General features: G+C 44.1%; 1 protein-coding gene across 1 annotated transcript; it reads right to left on the bottom strand.

Moving 5' to 3' along the window:
* Positions 1 to 12433: 12433 nt before the first annotated feature.
* LOC125530834 (uncharacterized) lies at positions 12434 to 14334 on the bottom strand. The gene is made up of 4 exons (XM_048695249.2): positions 13890 to 14334; positions 13563 to 13787; positions 13015 to 13040; positions 12434 to 12918 (listed from the first exon to the last, which is right to left on the bottom strand). The coding sequence occupies exons 1-4, from the start codon at positions 14232 to 14234 to the stop codon at positions 12669 to 12671; spliced, it is 846 nt and encodes a 281-aa protein (XP_048551206.2). The 5' UTR covers positions 14235 to 14334; the 3' UTR covers positions 12434 to 12668.
* Between the last annotated feature and the right edge of the window lie 1895 nt (positions 14335 to 16229).

Below are 16229 nucleotides of genomic sequence, written 5' to 3'. Positions count from 1 at the left end.
TACCCTTGTGGCCGCCTCATGGCTCTTCTAACTTGCACTCCAAGTCTCCTGGGTGTCTTCTGGTCCAAGACAAATCATCGCGAAGGTTTTATTCCGTTTGGACTCCATTTGGTATTCCTTTTTTGCGAACCTCAAAAATAAGGAAAAAACAGAAAGTGGCACCGAGCTCTAGGTTAATAAGTTAGTCTAGAATAGCATATTAATGCATATAAAACATCCAAAACAGATAATATAATTGCATGTTACAATAAAAAAATTATAGATACGTTGGAGACATATCAGCTAGCCCCTCCTGCCTTTCCCTATCATGGGCGAAAGGAAGGGGGCGCCACCCTCCCTTGCCTTTCCCCGCACTCCAAATAAGGAAAGGGGAGGGGCGGCTTGGGAGGGACCCCAAGTAGGATTCCTCCTACTTGGGCGCCTCCTTTGGCTGCTCCTCCCTTCCTCCCACCTATATATATATGTGGGGAGGGGGCGCCACACAAGGACACAACATTGTCTTAGCCGTGTGCGACGCCCCCGTCCACCATTTACGCCCTCGGTTATATTTTTGTAGTGCTTAGGCGAAGCCCTGCGGAGATTACATCACCATCACCGTCACCACGCCATCGTGCTATCGGAACTCATCTACTACCTCGCTGTCTTGCTGGATCAAGAAGGCCAAGGACATCACTGAGCTGAACGTGTGCAGAACATGGAGGTCCCGTGAATTCATTACTAGATCGGTTGGAGCGCGAAGAAAGTTCGACTACATCATCTGCGTTGTGAAACGCTTCTGCTTACGGTCTACGAGGGTACGTAGACACACTCTCCCCCTCTCGTTGTTATGCGTCTCCATGGATAGATCATTGCCTGTGCGTAGAATTTTTTTGTTTTCCATGCAATGATTCCCAACAGAGTTCCCAATCTTCAGAGTTGCATTTAGTTCTTTCTAAAAGATCCCACCTGAATTCAATAGTCTTCTTCATAAAAGAACCAGTACAAGAAGTATCGAGCATGGATTGATCATCATGAGAAAGCCGATCATAAAAGTTCTGAATAATAACTTCTCTCAAGACCTCATGATTGGGGCATGAATATAACATTGAATTAAGCCTCCCCAAGCTAGAGCGATACTTTCTCCTTCACGAGGCCAAAAATATATATATAATTTGATGGAAATATGCCCTAGAGGCAATAATAAAATGGTTATTATTATATTTCCTTAATCATGATAGAGGTTTATTATTCATGCTAGAATTTTATTGACCGGAAACTTAAATACATGTGTGGATAAATAAACAAATACCGTGTCCCTAGTGAGCCTCTACTAGACTAGCTCGTTGATCAAAGATGGTTAAGGTTCCCTAACCATAGACATGAGTTTTTATTTCATAACGGGATCACATCATTAGGAGAATGATGTGATGAACAAGACCCATCTGTTAGCTTAGCATATGATTGTTCAGTTTTTTGCTACTGCTTTCTTGAATGTCAAATACATGTTCCTTCGACCATGAGATCATGCAACTTCTAGATACCGGATGAATACCTTGTGTGCTATCAAATGTCACAACGTAACTAGGTGATCATAAAGATGCTCTACAGGTATCTCCGAAGGTGTCTGTTGAGTTGGCATGGATCGAGATTGGAACATGTCACTCCGAGTATCAGAGAGGTATCTCTGGGCCCTCTCGGTAATACACATCACAAGAATCTTGCAAGCAAAGTGACTAAGGAGTTAGTTACGAGATGATGTATTACGAAACGAGTAAAGAGACTTGTCGGTCATGAGATTGAACTAGTCATAGAGATACCGATGATCGAATCTCGGGCAAGTAACATACCGACAGGCAAAGGGAATTACGTATGTTGTCATTACGGTTCGACCGATAAAGATCTTCGTACAATATGTAGGAACCAATATGGGCATCCAGGTTCCGCTATTGCTTAACGTTCGTTGACGATATAGTATTATATGAGTTATATGATTTGGTGACCGAATGTTGTTCGGAGTCCCAGATGAGATCACAGACATGACGATGAGCTCTAGAATGGTCCGAAGGTAAAGATTGATATATATAGGACGATATTATTTGGACATTGGAAGAGTTTCGGGAGTGCACCGTGTAGTCATCGGATCACCAGAAGGGGTTCCGGACACCCCCGGGAGGTCTATGGGCCTAATGGGCCAAGGGGAGGGACACGCCAGCCCACAAGGGGGCTGGCGCACCGCCCCCCTGGCCGCCGGCCCTAGGGGAAGGAAAAGGGGAGGGTTGGCCCCTCCTGCCTTTCCCTTCTCATGAGAGAAAGGAAAGAGGGGGGGTGCCACCTCCCCCCGCCTTCCCCCCGCACACAAACATGGGGGGCGGCTAGGGGCAGGAGCTCAAGTGGGATTTGGCCCCACTTGGGGCGCCTCCTATCTACCTCCCCTCTCGCCCCAGCTATATATATGTGGGAGGGGCGCCACACATAACCACGACAATCTCTTAACCATGTGCGGCGCCCCTCTCCACAATTTTGTCCCTCGGTCATATTTTTGGATTGCTTAGGCGAAGCTCTAAAGATAGCATTATCACCACCGTCACCACGCCGTCGTGCTGCCGGAGCTCGTCTACTACTTCGCTCGTCTTGCTGGATCAAGAAGGCAAGGACGTCACTGAGCTGAATGTGTGCTGAACGCGGAGGTGTCATACGTTCGATACTTGGTCGGTTGGGTCGCGAAGAAGTTCGACTACATCAACCGCATTAATAAACGCTTCCTCTTACGGTCTACGAGGGTACGTAGACACACTCTCCGCTCTCGTTGCTATGCATCTCCATGGATAGATCTTGCATGTGCATAGAATTTTTTTTGTTTTCCATGCAACGTTCCCCAACATAATTCCGATCACGATGAACTAGATGCATAGGATAATTGTTTTGGTGAAATTCCAATTTCAATCGATTCAAGTTCCAAGATCCAATATCATCGCATAGCCTATACCATGTCAATACCTTTCCCTTCAAATATAAAGGGAAAACCTTCTTCTTAGCTTCATCTCCGGATAGACCTGCATGCTTAAATAATCCACAAATTTCATCCACATATATCAAGTGCATATCAGGATGTTCAGTTCCATCTCTTGCATAAGGATTAGCTAGCAGTTGTTCTATCATACCCAAAGGAATTTCATAACCAATATTTTCCATAGGTCCAGTAGGTTGAGGGGCAACTAATTGTGGTTCCGGTCGAGGTGAAAATACCCCGAACAAACCCCTCAAAGGATGATTTTCCATCGTAGCAAGTGACAATAAATTTCAGCACGTAGTAATAATTTTTCCTTACCAATTTCCACTTACCAAGAGCGCTTCACTCCCCGGCAACCATGCCAGAAAAGAGTGTTGATGACCCATAAGTATAGGGGATCAATCGTAGTCCTTTCAATAAGTAAGAGTGTCAAACCCAACAAGGAGCAGTAGGAAATGACAAGTAGTTTTCAATAAGGTATTTTCTGCAAGCACTAAAATAGTCGGTAACAGGTGGTTTGATAGCAAGATAATTTGTAACGAGAAAGTAATGGTAACGGTAAGTAAATTGCAGCAAGGTATCCCAATCCTTTTGTGGCAAAGTACATGCCAAACGGTCTCTTATAATAGGCAAAGCGTTCTTGAGGGTACACTGGAATTTCATCTAGTCACTTTCATCATGTTGGTTTGATTCGTGTTCGCTACTTTAATAATTTGATATGTGGGTGGACCGGTGCTTAGGTGTTGTTCTTACTTGAACAAACCTCCTACTTATGATTCACCCCCTCGCAAGCATCCGCAACTACGAGAAAAGTATTAAGATAAAATCTAACCATAACATTAAACTTTTGGATCCAAATCGGTCCCTTACAAACTAGCGCATAAACTAGGGTTTAAGCTTCTGTCACTAGGAACCCATCATCTAATAACTACTCCACAATGCATTCCCTTAGGCCCAAAGATGGTGAAGTGTCGTGTAGTCGATGTTCACATGACACCACTAAGGGAATCACAACAAACATATCATCAAAATATTGAACACATATCAAGTTCACATGATTACTTGCAACAAGATTTCTCCCATGACCTCAAGAACAAAAGTAACTACTCACAAATGATAATCATGATCAAGATCAGAGGGGTATTAAATATTATAATGGATCTGAACATATATTCTTCCACCAAATAAACCATATATATAGTAATCAACTACAGGATGTAATCAATACTACTAGTCACCCACATGTACCAATCTGAGGTTCCGGTGCAAAGATTAAACACAAGAGATGAACTAGGGTTTGAGAGGAGATGGTGTTGTTGAAGTTGTTGATGGAGATTGGCTTCCCAAAGATGAGAGGATGGTTGGTGATGACGATGGCTTCGATTTCCCCCTCCGGGAGGGAAGTTCCCCCGAGGCATCGCTCCGCTGGAGGGCAAAAGTGCTCCTGCCCAAGTTCTGCCTCGAGACGGCGGTGCTCCATCCCGAAAGTCCCCCCTTACTTTTTCTAGGTCAAAATGACCTATACTAGAAGATGGGCACCAGAGGTGGGATGGGCTGAGCACAACCCACCAGGGTGCGCCTGGGGGGGCCTGGCGTGCCCTGGTGTCTTGTGCTCACCAGGTGGCCCCCTTGGTAGTTATTTTCTCCAGTATTTTTTATATATTCCAAAACAATTCTCCATAAATTTCAGCTCATTTGGAGATGTGCAGAATAGGTAACTCTAACATAGCTTTTTCAGGTCCAGAATTCCAGCTACCGGCATTCTCCCTCTTTGTGTAAACCTTGCATATTATGAGAGAAAGGGCATTAGAATTACTCCAAAAAGCATTATTATGCATAAAACATTGTAAATAACAGTAGGAAAACATGATGCAAAATGGATGTATCACCTCCCCATCCTTCCGTGCAACTCATCCTCTCTCCCTGCCAATAGCACAGACAACCATGGCATAGAGAAGCATGTCAATTAATGGCAGTCATCGCGTGCCAACTGTCCGGGGCCAATCCCACCACATTTTTCCGGCGCTCACCACATTTTCCTGTCGCCCGCCTCTCACGACTATAAAAGGCCATTGTCATGAGCGAATAGCTCACAACATCTACTTCTAAGTTTAACACCGCTGCGTATCTTGTCGCCATGTCGCGTCCCCTGCGGCTAGAGTGAGTGCCGCTCTTGGAGGAGAATGAATAGATGATGAATGAGGAACAAGTCAAAGGAGGAGGCCTCCCTCATCGTCAGGGAGAAAGAGAAGGGATCATCATTTCGCGCTAGAGGCCGCACATAAGGATCATGCCCTCAATGATGTGAGCACCCATTTACAATCATGCACTGACCATATACGCATCATGCACAATCATGAACGGTGACTCACATCAATATCACAACTCAAATCTATGACACAAATGTAAACATAAAACTTAATATTACAAGCCAGGGCCATGAGGACTCGAAATACATCACTCATGAAAGCAAATATTATATGAGTACAGACATAGTTAGACAAGTTTTCCTTAAGAGGACGGAGCAAAACAACGACACTAGATCGAAAGGCAAGGCCTCCTGCTTGGGACCTCCGGACTACTCCCGGTCATCGGTCTCCATGTAGTACGCACCATCGGGGCAACCTACATCCGCGGTAGTACCAGCTGTTACAGCAACTGGGTCAAATGAAAAGAGTAGCAAAGCAACGATGAGTACTCATCCGAAGTACTCGCAAGACTTATATTAGATCTATACTAGATATGCATCGGCATCAAAGGAATGGGTTAATATCTATGGACTAAACTGCAAAAGTGCCAGAATAAGAGGGGGAAGCTCATCATATCGAAGACTACATCTTTCAGTAGTACAAGCAAGGAGCGTATATGGTATCATCTTGTATATACACGTAGCAATAACCTGCCCAAAGATCCTCTCCTCATGATCCTGTGAGAAAGCGATCTCTAGGGGTATTTGTCTGTCATCGGGTGTGTTTTATCAAGTATCCAGTTTTAGTTGTAAGAGGTCGGGATACAACTCCAAGTTGTCTTGTTACTGTGGACATGACTTTTCGAATAGATTGCTTCCCTGCAGGAGTGCACCACATTCCCCAATACGCTTGATTACCTCTGGCCAGACACACTTTTTATGGGTAATGCCCGACCTCTAATGATCGACATGCCGTCCAACCTAGTCTCTCCAGAGAGGTCAACACGCAGTCTAAATCCTAAGCGCGAAGGGGTCATGGACTCATCACCCTAAGCACTCGTGTACGTTGCGTGATTGGCCGGGGACCAAACCCACCTCTGGATCCAGACATAACCATCTCAGCCCGCTCCATTGTGACATCTGTAGAGCTTTCAGAACGAACATACGATGCCTAGGGCCCCATAAACCATTATCCCACGCAGCGGTTAGTGCGTACATGTCAGTGGCCGTCTCAGATCAAATACCCAATCTTGTTAAGTGTGTTATTATGAAATAACCGTGGACATTGACGGGACCCAGGCCCACCTCTCTCCTAGATGGTCTCCACTTGCCCTGTCGCTCCGCCATAGAGAAACTCTCACGGGTGCTCTTCGAGCCGACCCGACTTTAATCATAACATGTATCATGTATAGTGTATATAATACAAAGCAGTAATAGTCTTTGTCTTCGTCGACATCTCGTTGCAGTCCACCTCGCTCCATGTCATAGGCCACCGAAGTTCGGAGTCCACCGAAGTAACATATATAGTATGCGGTATAAGGCTTATATGTGATCACCACTCGAAGGGATCGCGGTGCGATAGTATAGCATGTCAGACGAACAAGTATGTAGGCCCATTGATGGGACTCTAGCATATCTATACTAAGCATATAGGATAATAGGTATGGTATAAACAATAGTATCAAAGATAGACTATGCAATAGTATAGGATCTACCGATAAAGCATAACAATATCACAACTCTAATGCAAACAACAGAGAGAAGGAATAGGCGATAATAGAATGATCAAGGGGGTTTGCTTGCCTGGAAGCTCTGCCGAGATGGACGAGTCATCAACGACATATACGTAATCGGTGGCAGCGGAAGTCTCGGAGTCTACCGAAAGAATAGAGGGGTGGGGGACAAATAAATAATGGGCATACAAATGCAACACAGATGCATGTCATGGCAAAGTGTGTTAATGCTATGCTCTAATGCAGTTCTAAACATTTTAAAAGAAGAGGGAAAACATCTGACAATGATTTCCCGACTCCAGGTATGATTAGGTAAGATGATCCTGATGCAAAATGTCCAGGTCCATTATGTTAGAGGGGTCTAATAGGTATATAGATGGCACATTTAGATTTTGTTTCTGATCAACTTCCATATATAAAATATTTTCATCTCACTTATATGTTATTTTATATGCTTTTTCAAAGTTTAATTAAATTTCTAGATTTATTTTAATTCAAAAAGTATTAAATACAAATTGCTATGTGCACACAGTGTACACAACAATGTGTGTTGGAGGCTGACAGGTGGGGCCAAGGGCTGAGTCAGTAGGTCAATTGTTGACCTATTGACTAGTCAACCAGGTCAACAGGGACCCACAAGTCATTGACTGGGGCTAGCCCAGTCAGTAGGTTGACTGGTTAACTGGTCCAGCGGGACCCAGTAGTTAGTGAGACAGTTAGTATTAACAGAATTTACTTAGTCTAATTAAGTTAATTAGGGTGGTGATCCTACTGACAGTGACAGAGTGACAACCGTTTTAATTAAGTTAAACCTAATGCTACAATGACTGGGCTTGCATGCCAGTAGCTTAAGGGGTTTAGTCAACGCGCTAATGATAGGAGGCCCACCGGTTAGTGACACGGCAACAGGTGGCGCACCGGGGGCGAAACGCTGGTGACCAAAGCGACGGCGGAGGCTTGGGTTCTTGCCAGAAAAGGCCACAGGCCTCGGCTGGATGCGGGGCTAGGCGCGTTCGAATGCCTCGGGCGTCGCGCGTTGAATGGTGGTGCTGGCAGCTGTGGGGTTGGCCGGAGTAGCAATGATAGGCGGAGGCCAGAGTCGGGCGTAGACGGATCCGACGCTAGGGGACATGGCAAGGTGAACGGGGGCGGCGTTGGGTTCCTCGGAAGCCCAAGAGCACGAGCTTCGGCAACGGCGACGCGGCGGCCAGAAGCAACAAAACAAAGTCAAAACAGAGGTAGAATGTGCGGTGCTCACGAGGAGCACAAGGTGGCTGAGAGCTTAGGAGCTGCATACGGTGGACGGATTCGACGATGTACGACGATGGCCGAGGTAGGAAGAAGAGCTCGATCCACGTGGTGTGGGGCTCTCCGGCTTGATCTCGTGGGTCCAGGCGACAAAGACGACCACAGTGGAGTGGAGGTACACGGACTCAGGCGGCAGTGAGGATGGTGGCCATGCCGGCGAGCTTGGCCATGGCGGTAGTGGCGTTGGTCTTGAGCGGGGAGAAGAGAGCGAGCGAGAGAGAGGGGGTGAGCTAGGGTTTCACCTCGAGGTCATAAGGGTGGTCTTATCCACATGGGGAGCTCATAGGATGGACGACCCGTGGACGTTGATGGCGTCGGCGTGCGTGGTGGACCTCTGGTGAACAGGGGAAGGAGACGACACGATGGTGGGATAGGCCGTGCACGGTGCACTCGAGGCATAGTGGCACAATAGGCTGTTGTACTTTTTCTTTTTATGTTTCTGTTTCATTTTTCTTCTCTGTTTTCTAGTTTTAATAGCCAGTGAATGAATTTTGTTATTTATGAAAATTGACACACAAATACTATGCATCATAATGAGGAGGCCCACAAAGTTTCAAACCATTTGGAAATGTATAAATATTTGTTTATTTTTACACGACCAATTTTAACGTAGTCCATTGTAAAACATATCAAGTATTTTATTTTTCTTAAGAGGATGATCAGGCAAAACATTACGTAATTGGAGAAGCCTACCCCAAACTTGAGGGAGATCCTCTTCTTCAGATTGCACAAAGTTAAGTATTTCCTGTAAGACAACATGTTTCTTATGAGTAGAAAAATATTTTTAGAGAAGTAATATATCATATCCTCGGGACTACGCACTTAACCAGGAGCAAGAGTATTAAACCATTTCTTAGCATCACCCTTTAATGATAAAGGAAACAACTTAAGAATACAGTAGTAGCAATTTTTTTTCCTCATGAGCAAATAGGGTGGCTATATCATTCAATTTAGTAAGGTGTGCCACAACAATTTCAGTTTTATAACCATGAAAAGGATCATAATCAACCAAAGTAATTAATTCAAGATCGATAAAAAATTCATAATCATTATAGGTAACAAAGATAGGAGAGGTAGGAAACTTAGGATCATATTTCATTCTCTCTATCATAACTTTTTCTTCCAGCTTACTCAGTAATTTCTTAACACCATCTGTATCATTACAAGCAACAAATTCTCTAGCTATCCCCCCATCTATAACGTAACCATCACATATCTTAGGCATTTCAACTCTAGTAGGAGAGCTAGGCATAATAGATGAATTATAGTTTTCATCAGTTTCAGTAGTTTCAAGTTCTTTTGCTTTAACAATTTGTTCATCAAGAAATTTACCTAGTGGCACAGTATCATCTAGAAAAGTACTAGCATCATCACAAGTTCCATTTATAACAGAAGTAGTATCATCAACTACTTGCGACATTTCAGAATGAATAGTAGGTGGTGGGGTCGTGAGCCTACTTAAAACAGAAGATGAATCAAGTGCGGATCTAGACGACAGTTCCTTACCTCCCCTCGTCTTAGAGGGTATGATCTTGGTCTTAGTGTCTTTTAGATTTTTCATAGTGTAAAAATCCCAAGTGAACTCAATAGATAGAGCTATGCTTCCCGGAAATGGTGCCAGAAAAAGGTCTTGATAACCCACAATATAGCGGATCGCGACAATCTTCGAGGGTATTATTTCACCCAAATTTGTTGATTAGACACAAGGGGAGCCAAAAGAAATATTTATGAGCCTTCGCAGTTGAGTTGTCAGTTCAACCATACTTGAGAAATAATATCTCCGTAGCAAAGTGTTCAATAGCACAGTAGTTTGATAGTTTTGACAGTAACAGTAGCAGTAGAAATAGTAACATGAGCAATTTGTATTGATTGTAACAACAACAACAACAACAACAACAACAACAACAACAACAACAGTAACAGGAATAGTAACATGAGCAGTTTGTGATGATTGTAACAACAACAACAACAACAACAACAACAACAACAACAACAGTAACTTGGCAAATATCAATATGAGAAAAGCGTAGGCATTGGATCAACGATGGATATTTGCGTTGGATGATATTCATCATATAACAGTCACAACCTAGAGTGATACACAATAGCTCCAATTCATCAATTCGATATAGGCATGTATTCCATATATAGTCATACATGCTTACAATAATAACTTGCATTCCTACCCCCCCTTGTGGCAACAGGGTCCATATGGAAACTAAGGGATATTAAGGCCTTCTTTTAATAGAGAATCAGAACAAAGCATTAACACATGGTGGATACATGAACTCCTCGAATTACAATCATCGTCGGAGAGTATCTCAACTATTGTCACTTTGGGGTCTACGGATCAGAACAATAACAAGTGCATATAACTAGCAGATAGGATCAAGAACTCAAATATATTCATGAAAACATAAAGGGTTCAGATCTGAAATCATGGCAGTCGGACCCTAGTGACAAGCATTAAGCATAGCAAAGTCATAGCAACATCAGTCTCAGAACACAGTGGATACTAGGGATCAAGCCCTAACAAATCGACTCGATTACGTGACAAATCTCATCCAATTCCATCACCGTCCAGCAAACCTACGAAGGAAATACTCACTCCCAATGGTGTGCATCATGGAATTGTTGATGGAGAAGGGTTGATGATGACGAATTTTACCCTCCGAAGCCCCGAATGGACTCCAGATCAGCCCTCCCGATGAAGAACAGAAGGTGGCGGCGACTCCGTATTGTAAAACGTGATGGTTCCTTCCGTCTGATTTTTTCTCCTCGAGACGATACTTATGGAGTTGGAGTTAGGGTTAACGGTGGCCTGTGGGACCCACAAGCTCACAGGACGCGCCCCCTGAGCTCGTGGCTCTCTGGTGCCCCCTCCAATAGTTCTCTTTGCCAATAATTTTTATATATTCTGAAAATAATCTTCGTAAATTTTCAGCCCAATCCGAGAACTTTTATTCTTGCACAAAAATAATATCATGGTAGTTCTGTTGAAAACAGTGTTAGTCCGGGTTAGTTTCATGCAAATTAGAGTCCAAAATAAAAGCAAAAAATGTTTGAAAAAGTAGATACGGCGTATCACCTATATAGGGGGGGGGGGGGGGCGACCAAGGCTAATAGGAGGGATCCGACGCTCTTTCAACCACCCACACTTGAGAGGTAGATAGAGAGGAGAGGAAGAAGAAGAAGGGTGCTCACGGCAGCTAGCTATAGCCCTAGAGCCCTTCCGAGCACTGCCCAAATTAACCTAGAGAGCTCATCTCGAGTTTGAAACAAACGATGTTATCATCCATCAAGTATAACACCTCCCTCCGGGTGCGCTGAACATAGGTATATGATTGTGTCCTTGTTCCTAGTTAGTAGTTTCTTGGAGTGGTTTAGCCCTTGGCCGAATCACAAAAGGGGTCTGCTTGATCTCCCATATCGAGGGTTTTCACCATCAGACACATATCCTCTTCTTAAATGGACTTGGAAGTCCTGTGCACCATGAACTCAGAATAAGCATACTGCAGTCCAAGATCACTGAATTTTCATCAGAGAACTCAGAATAAGCTAAGATCACATAAACCAATAAGGCCCTGTTTGTTTGGGCTTTTACTTATGCTTTTGCATCTTTTTTTCTTTGACCAATGACCAAAAAGCCATAAAAGCTCCTAAATAGGTGTTTTTGCAGCCTTTATGGCTTTTGATAAATCAATATAACAATATTTGGCTCCAAAAGCCATAAAACCTTCTAAATAGGTGCTTCTGGAGCAGCACCTATTAGAAGCTTTTATGGCTTTCTGGCCAAAGTAGAAAAGCTGCAAAAGAAGAAGCAAAAGCCCAAACAAACACGGCCTTATACACTAGAGATTCTCTAGAGCTTATTTTCACTACAGTTTCTTTTGGATAGCTCTGAAGAAACTGTTTGTGCAGATGCAACCAAAAAGCACTTGCCCTTAGACATTGCTGAGGTTATCGGTTTGATGCCAATGTATTGGCAAGTTCAAAAATTGGCAACCAATTGGTTGGCTACTAATTTTTGTTGCCAATCTCTAAGACAGTTGCCAACTTTTGGTTTGTCAAATGTCGTCTTGCCAATTATTGGCATGCAAAATATTGGCATGAAACCAAGCAGCATTTGTACCTATTACAGGGCAGCAACAGTATCTAAGATGACACCAGCAGTGAGGAAATGCAATTAACGTTATTCAAACCGTAGAACAATAGTTTCTGCCGAGAATTTTGGGCCGATGGCAATTCATTGTACTACCAAATGTATTTTTGCAGTTCAATCCAAAATATTTCACCACATTTTACTACTAGCCTAACTGAAAGTTCATTAGCATAGCATTTGCACTCAAAAACGACAGTAGAGCCTAAGATGAGAATAATGGCTCCTCAGAAGGATTGTCCTATTATGTATGTACTCTTGAATTTTGGCAACTGCATTGCATGGCCTCAGCTACTCCGATGAGTTTTTACTCTTGTCCGAGATCTGCTGCAAGTCACTACTGTCCGATACGCTGTCACTTGTGGAGCTACTAGATGAAGCCATTGTGCTGGATTGCTCGCTGATTTTCTCTACGGATGAGCTGCTAGAGTCATCGTCCATGAGAGAGTTAAAAGTAAGCTGGAGGGAATAGAGTATCAATCCCACCCCGTTGATTCCAAACACAAATGTTGCTAGGTAGCACAGCCCATTTATAATTGTTCTGCAGAGGAAAGTCAATTTTTCTTTTAATTAGACTCGCTGAAGGATAACAACGCAATACACAGAACAAGCAGAAAATGGATGAAGTTGTGTGTACCTTATTGTTACTGTTATCTGGCGAACCTGGAGAAAAACAAAAACAGATTCGATCAGATCAGACAACGTGCGACCTAGTTATAATTCATATGGTAAACCCTGCATTTCACTTTGTGAGAAATTAGCCCTTTCCTGTAATTCATTTTCCAGCACTACTAACCAGGAATCAAAAACCACAGGATGTTACCCTGGTAATCCTCACAATCTTGTGGCAAATGTGTCTTGATTTTTGCTTTTCATGTGTTTTGATCACCACATCATTCAGTGTAGGGTTGTGCGTGGGTTGATGCCTATGTATTTTGGGGTTAAAACTTAAAAGCATGATTCATACAATCAAATGTATTTGAATTTTTCTTTACATGTTCAGAATTAATCTTTATTAAGGTATGCAGGCCCCTTGAGAATTCATTCATACTGATACGTGGCATTCAGTTTACTGCTATTGTAAAACAACTGCGTTTCGTGTAAATTTCGGCGAGCACTGTAACTTGAACAAAGAAATACAGTACAAAATACAGAAAGAAACAAGCACAATTGTGGAGAGCTGACCGAGAAATTGTCGGAGATGGTCTGCCGGTTGAGCGAGGCCTCGACGGTGCTAGCGAACTTGTACAGGAACAGCGCGATGACCCCGGCCGCAATTCCCCCGAGCAGCGCCTGCACGGGCGACGGCGGTTTATTAGTCTCCACCGGCGAGGTGCTCACCATCCTCAGCGCCTCCAGGGCCTCCTCGCTCAGGTTCCTGGGCTTCTTCATCCCACCGGACCGCACCCTCTGCACCAATCACCCACACCAGTATCAGCGTAACGGCGTAGGAATGTAGGGTGCGATTGTACTGGAGAGCGGTGGTGGGAGGTAGAAATGAATGAGGATTACGAGCTCCTTGGCGCGGCGAGCGCGGCGGCGGAGGGAGCGGAAGAGGAAGACGGAGATGGCACCGGTGAGCATGACGCTCGTGGCGACCTGCAGCGGGGTGGGGTTGTCGTCGACGGAGAACAGCGTCGGGGCGCGGATTTCCACGGGGCCGTCCCCGCTGTCGTCGTAGGTGCCCGGCGGCTCGGCAGTGGAAGTGGACGGCTGCGGCTGGGGCTCCGGCTCGGCCCGGAGGGCGGTGGAGCGGCGGACGGGGAGGGCCAAAGTGGAAGCGGGGAATGGGTGGTGCGGCGTGAAGCGTTGGCGGCGGAGGAGGAGGACGCGCGGGGAGCATTGGATTAGCGGCATGGTGGGAGTGGGGGTGGGAGTGAGGTCGGGAGGTCTTCGTTCAGCGGGAGCTCCTCGCGGTAGGAGAGAGGATAATGGGACCCGGAGACGAGGCTCCTCAGTCTTCCACCATAGTGCAACGTGGTGCACATCCAGGAATCGCCTCACCTCTTCTTTTCATAGAATCAAATATGCATGAGATGATTTTTGAAATACCAAGATATATAGCTTGGGTAATTTTTGTAGATTTATCATAGAACCAAATACGCATGAGATGATATTTCTCATGTTTTTGGCTATTTTTGGAAATCTGAAAATATATTTAAATGCCTTCATTAGTTTTTTCATAGAACCAAATTCGCATGAGATGATATTTCTCATATTTCTGGCTTTTTTTGGAAATCTGAAGATATATTTAAACATGGACGCGTCTAGCGAGCGGCAGGACGCTCGCTAGCGCTCCGCAGCAGCTGCCACTTTTAGCAAGTTTATATCCTCATCAAACAAAAAAGAAAAGATTCTTTCCTATTGTAAAAAAGATAGAAAGGGCATGCAACATGTTTTTAATTACGGATTGAAAAGCAACCAGGTGTGAACACATTAATTTAGAGTTCCTTTTCATTTTAAAAGCCATAACTTTAGAACCAAACATCGAAATTAAGATCCGCTTTCACCGTTGGAACCCTTACGACCTGCTCTTCGAAACTAGATCCCGCATGGGTATGTTTTGGTGAATTTTTTTATGTACAATTTAGTACCTCGTTTTGTGCAACTGCCTAGTAGTCGATATGCAACTAGCAGACCGTGGATGTGCAACTTTCCGCCTACCCTGTGGATGTGCAGTTTTCACTAATGTCACCTCCACCCCCTCAAACTACCCCTTCCAGTGAGATGAGCAATTTCGTCCGTTGCTCGGGCCAACTGCCTAGTAATTGACGTGCAACTTTCCGCTTGCCTGTGGATGTGCTTTCACTATTTACTGCATCCGCCAACTTTCTATTAGTGGTTGTGCAACTTCGGATACTGCCACGGCCAACTGTCTAACAGTGATTTGTAACTTTATCATATACCCCATGGATGTGTAGTTTCCCTGCTAGCACACGGTCCAAACCACCCCTGCTAGTGAGATTCGCAACTTCCACACTCTATGTATATGTAATTTTTCACAACCCTCATGAATGTCAATTTTTTACCATTCAACTGTCCTTGCTTGTGAGATGTGCAACTTCGTATGTTGCTCTGGCCAACTACCTAGCAGAGTATGTGCAACTCTGTTTGTTATCCCCGTCAATTGAAAATACGTGTCCACAAATAGGAAGGGGAAGGAGTTGCACATTGACTAATAGGCAGTTGGCTTGAACAATAGACTAAGTTGCACAAATCGCTTGCAGGGGAAGTGGGAGTAGGGTGCACCGATAGTGAAAAACGACGCATCCACGAGTAGGGAGGAGGGTTGCACAACGACTACTTGATAGTTGGTCGGGATAGTAGACTAGTTGCACATCAAAGTTGTCATGGTTGCTACATTGCAACCTCATGAAAATTGAATCATGCAGATCCAAAAATTGGTTTTGAAAAAAGTTTCACGATGTAATACTAAAGTTGCACAATACAGTACTAAAGTTGCACAATATAGCACGAAAGTTGGCATCGAAAACATGCCCATGCGGGATCTAGTTTCAAAGATCTCGTCACGAGGAATCCAATGATGAAGACAGATCTGAATTTCGATGCGTGGTTTAAAAGATATGGGTTTTTTAAAAATTGAAAATCTGAAATAAATACACGTTGATCTGTTTTTTCCATTCACATATAGTATAAGTCTGATCGTAGTTAATGCCATCAATCACATGCACTAAGAGACAAAATATGCCCATGCATGCATTCAATAAGTGAGGGAGTCAGCGTAATATGCGGACAAGAGCCGGCCGCTCGATTCGCCTAAATAGTGCGTAAGCACTTTTTAGATTTCAGGTTTAAACATCTTTATTATTACTCCCTTCGATCCATATTACT

This window comes from Triticum urartu, chromosome 2A, assembly GCF_056163025.1.
Source record: "Triticum urartu cultivar PI428250 chromosome 2A, HENAU_Tu73, whole genome shotgun sequence".
Lineage (NCBI taxonomy): Eukaryota > Viridiplantae > Streptophyta > Magnoliopsida > Poales > Poaceae > Triticum > Triticum urartu.
This window is presented reverse-complemented; position numbering and strand designations above follow the sequence as displayed.